At 32.9% G+C, this 5,287-nt stretch overlaps 1 protein-coding gene across 1 annotated transcript in view; it reads left to right on the forward strand.

Annotated features, from left to right (window-relative positions):
- Positions 1-5,287, forward strand: part of LOC108687935 (proteoglycan Cow) — a 145,478-nt gene that overhangs the window by 114,890 nt on the left and 25,301 nt on the right. The window contains exon 6 of the mRNA XM_018193980.1: positions 4,890-5,047. Coding sequence (XP_018049469.1) covers positions 4,890-5,047 — 158 coding nt within the window. The remainder of the gene's footprint in view (positions 1-4,889; positions 5,048-5,287) is intronic.

Below are 5,287 nucleotides of genomic sequence, written 5' to 3' on the forward strand. Positions count from 1 at the left end.
GAGAGAGAGAGAGAGCGTACGTGCGAGCGTGTGTGTTTTACAGGATTATGTCCGTTTGGTCGGGGAATTTTAATGTTTCTCAGTGATCCTTTCTGAACCATATTTGTATGATGTTAGTCATAAAAAAGTTGATTAAAATGAAAAAACTTCATTGGAAAATGCAATGTGATAAAAATGTACTTTAAGTGTATTTGTTCATCACGAAATTTTAAAAATATTAATGGATGGAGAGAGAGAGAGAGAGAGAGAGAGAGAGAGAGAGAGAGAGAGAGAGAGAAATATGTATAATATAAAAAACATAAGGGAAACTTCATTATGAAATTTTAATTTATTTTCAAGTTCTATTTATGTGTTTAGTTCTATTTATGTGTCAGAGTTCTCTTTCAAAACAATATTAAATAAATAAATTTATGACATTATTCAGAGTCAAGAGAATTCGATATTAATACGGTTCAATCTTCATTAAGTCATCTTCAATATTTTGACGATTAAAAAATATAATAAATTATAAAGTAGTATGTCAATTTTGAATTCATTACAATTAAAGAGTCAAACCTCTTACAGTCAAGTAAGAGTGTGGTGGTCGGTTTTCTTACAGCTGGTAGAAGGTGTCGCCCTGATGAATTTTTCGTAATAGAGAGAACCTTCGTTCTTAATGCACTGTTAAGAAAGATTCAGTTGTTAAATTTTTGTAAGTGAAACGCGTCATGAATGTCAGATATGTATCACGCTATGAGGAACACGCTGTGTTCCTTTGTACTCACTCGAAAGGTCCGAAAATATCGCAATCAAATGTGTTGGCTGCTAAATATATGAGAAAGTCTAAAGCATTCGTACAGAAGTGGATGCAGCGATATAATGTGGCAAAAAATGTCGATGATTTTCCAGAACGTGGCTTGATAGGCAAAGTGGATAAAAAAGACGATAAAAAATAATCTGTTTTTGCGGAATCCTCGCTTAACACTGCGTTACAAGGACAAGCAAAATTAAAGCAAAAAGAGATATATCATACGAAACTATCCGAATTTATCTCCGTGCTCATAACGTAAAATGGTGCAATACGTTGAAGAAACTTCTGTTGACTGAAAAACATGTGACAAAACGATTCGCTTGGGCACATAAGAACATTGATCGAGATTTTAGTAATGTCATTTTCACTGACGAATGTTTATATAGACACGTTGTACTTTCACGAACCTGGTCAATTTCCATCAATAAAATTGTCGAATTGTTAAACATGGAATAAAAGTGTGTCTTTGGGGCTGCTTCTCAAAGCGGAGGTCCGGCATTTTACTTGTTTACTGACAACCTGAATACCGAGAAAATTCTCAGAATTTAAAAAAAGGCTTTATTACCAAACATTTCATCGATGAAAATGAAGAATAGATTCTGCAGGAGGACAACGATCGCAGCAAGTTCTGTACCGAGTGGAAGGAGCAATTAGGCATAGTTACACTGAATTGACGCCGCAGTCGTCTGATGCAAATTCAATCGAAACGCGTGGGCCTACATTAAGCACAAGTTTCGCAGTGGAAGTGGAAAACGCATTTCCACTTTAAAGCAGCTATCTCACGAGATTCGGATTTGGAAAGCCTTACCGTTAGAATACACCTTCAATTCAGTCGAAATTATTGACGCCAGTGGTGACTAGATGTATTACTAAAGTGATTGCATTTTTGTTTTGATCGAGTGAAATGAATATACGTATTTAAAAATTTTATTTAATGCATTTTTTAATAAATTAACTCGATCACGCTCTTACTTGACAGATTGTAAGTATCAAATGGCATATTACCGCTCGTATCGTTACAAAATTCTAGCTAACTTAAAATAAACTAAATTGAATTCTTTTGAACCATCTCCAACTAAATCATTATCGCTCCATTTATTCCATACATCCATTTATTCATAATACATAATAGATTTTTTGAACACAGTCACATAAAAAATTGTAAATTCTGTGCCAAGCATATGAAATTTTATTCCTTTTTTTTTTAAATTGTCGGTGCGTTAAATTAATGATGGAAATCACTTGTAAATAACAATTATCTAAATAATTATTTTGTTACTCGTAGATATATCTAATTAGGGAATTTAATCGAGTTTACAATTAGTTACATTTAAAAAATAGTTTACATCCAAAAATAATGTATACTAATAAAGTTTTATTCTATTCCGTCGAAATAAAATTAATATTTAAACATAACTGCATGCAGTTTAATAGTCTTTAGAAAGTGACAGCGTATAGAAATTTTATCAATTTTTACGATGACATACAGAGAGTCTAACTAAGTCGTTAATCAGGAAATGAGAATCGTTAATCGTCAGTGATGATTTGTAAAAAGCGAATCTCTCTGCGAGATTTAACGCGCAAGATCAATTTGTAAGCATATTCATGTTGGAATATACGTATGTATTGTAAGTTTCACAATGGTGTGCCGCGTTCGCATCGCGCTCTGCGCCTCAACGACACGTGGACCTTCCATGAATATTCATAATTGGAGGTTAGAACAATAGTGCCGCTGTTGGGCATACAACGCGATGTACCGGAGCAAACGTTGAGCGAATCGTGAATCGTCCTGGAATTGGAGAACAGACAAGATCAGAATCGATTGAATTTGCGAATCGGTGATTCGTCATATGCTTTTAACATGTGTACATACTATATACGATGTGTATACTATATATATATAGTGAGCAAAGAAGATGCATGACTTTATTTTGTTTACATAATTGTTATCCATTATTCAATGGTAATAGATTTTTATAATTCGTTATGTAGTGTATAGATTATAGATTGTTTGAAATGTTTTAAAATAATTTTCATAATATGAAATTAGATCATATTTTCAAAGTTTGATTATTTTTCAATAATTAATATTATGTAATATAGATATAACTAATTAAAGCTTGTGGTCATATAACTAAATAATAATATTGTATTATTATAGGTAATTGCTTTTCTATTGATTTAAATTTCTGACAGATATAAACTTTATCTGATAGAAATAAACAAAGAGTTAACAAAATATATTCATTTATTTTTAGAAACCCTGTTTTTGCAATAATAAATTTCTTTTATTTTGTGTTATTTACGATTAAATTTTCTTAGCATATATTCTAAATATATTTTTAAAACAGCATCTCTATTTAAATCTTTACTAGATAATGAAAAATTCAAATTGCACTTTTTGCTTGCTACTACATGTACACCTACATATACAAGAGCATTAGCATATTTTAAATTACAGAAAAGTCAAGAATATTAATAACGAAAATATACGTATGAAGTTTGAAATAGTATTTTCTTTATTGAAAATTTAAACCAGTTCTTCAATATTTATAAAATTGAATTTAGTAATTGTGACATACCGTTTTAAAAGTAGAAACATATATTTAAGGAATAAATATATATTTATAATTGATAGGTGTAGACAATTTTGATGCAATTGTTATCTCATGAGAAAATTCTTTAAATGTAAAAATATGAAGAAACATCACTAAAATATTTATATATTAATATTTATATAATATTTGAATATTGATGAATGATACAAGTGAAAAAGTCTACTTTTAAGATTCAAAGTCGCGTTTTGAAAAATATTAAATATATTTTAACGTGTTTTAGAAAATATTAAATATACTTTAATGTAAATATTTTAACAAACTGGAATGGAGTACTTATTTTGTAGAAAATTTGTTTCGTGGAAGATTTAAAGCAATGTAGACAGTAATCTTTAGCTTGTAACGCTAATGTATAACGAAGAGGAAAAAACCTGGAAATTTTACTTAATGTTGATATTAATGAATATCAACGAGCGAAGTTCCAATCATCTAAATTTATCGGTTGGTGTACGAGGTGGTAATTGAATTTTATGAAGTTGTATCGTTCGTGTACCGGGAAAATCATAACGATCGTGCACGTGCTAATTTCGAATGGTTTATTTGGCTATGGTTAATGAGTGACGATTGATTCGTAAATACGATTGATTCCAAAGGCGGTTGCATTTTTATCAGCCGTTTCGTAACGTATATTGCTTTCATGTTTTAAACATTAAAATGAAGCAATAAAAATGTTATCGCGTTCACGATCGAGCGATTTACAACATACATGCAGAATATCGATTATCAGGTGTGGTGACGTTAGGACTATCATGTTTGCGGTCGAATAATCCACTGGAGATTCAGTAAGCTTGATGAAAAATGACGTGCCGCTGCGCGAGATAAAATGTTTATACAGAGATCAATCACAAAGTTCTCGGTTGACATATAATATAAAATATTTGACGAATATGATGCACAATTTCGACAAGTAATCTATTTTGCAAAGACAAGAAATAAAGACTTGAAAATGATACTGAGTGTGAAAACGGAGTACGGCAATGCTTCGGGAAAAATGACACTTTTTGTATATGTATTTTCTTCTTTGTTAATTTTAGTTATATTTTTCTATTTTTTGTTGCTATATATATAATACGTCCCGCTTTTAAATCAGATCCTACCTTAAACACTCGGGCTCTGCGCATAAAAATTTTTCTGTTTTTCCGACGAAAGAATTACGACGTTCTCCACTCGAAGTCAGCGTCTCTTCTCTCACGTCTCGTTCGTGCCGTATTCGACGACAAACTCAGGGACTTCTGCGCGCACATCGCGCGGAAAAATCACTCCCGCCGTCGTGGATGGGCGAAAAGTGCCCTGCCGTTAAAAAGCGCAGTTGGCCTTTCGATTTCTGACGTGCAATTTGTCGGCAGTCACGCTCGAGTTGATTCGGGCTAACGAACCAAGTATTTTCGACGCGTTGCGCCGCCGGGACAAAATGTAATTTCGCCGCGACTTGCAATCAGCGTGTGCCGCGAGAAGAGTACATTAATCAGAGGTGAATTTTGCAGTTGCTGATCTGCGAATGTACTCGAAGAAGACGCAGATGCAAAGGAAGAAGATGCTTATGGGCAAGATGGGACGTAACCACGACATCACCCTCACGCCTCGCGACTTCAATTACGATAATCATCACTACCAATATCTTAAGTACACGAAACGTGGCAAGGTAAGTCATATTTGCTTCTTATGCTGCATTTCCGCTGCGGACGGGGAAAATATTGCGCGGTGTCCTTACATCAAAATTGAGTTTTCAGATGGAAATGCGTTTCTCCTCTTGTCACGTTATACATATATTTTCTTGCGTATATATAACGTACAACGCATAATGTGTCGTATAATGCATTAGAGTAATCTGCAAAAAAACTCCGTCATTTTTATTAGCGCAGAAAGAATGTATATATATATA

The sequence above is a fragment of the Atta colombica genome, unplaced genomic scaffold, assembly GCF_001594045.1.
Source record: "Atta colombica isolate Treedump-2 unplaced genomic scaffold, Acol1.0 scaffold220, whole genome shotgun sequence".
Classification (NCBI taxonomy): domain Eukaryota; kingdom Metazoa; phylum Arthropoda; class Insecta; order Hymenoptera; family Formicidae; genus Atta; species Atta colombica.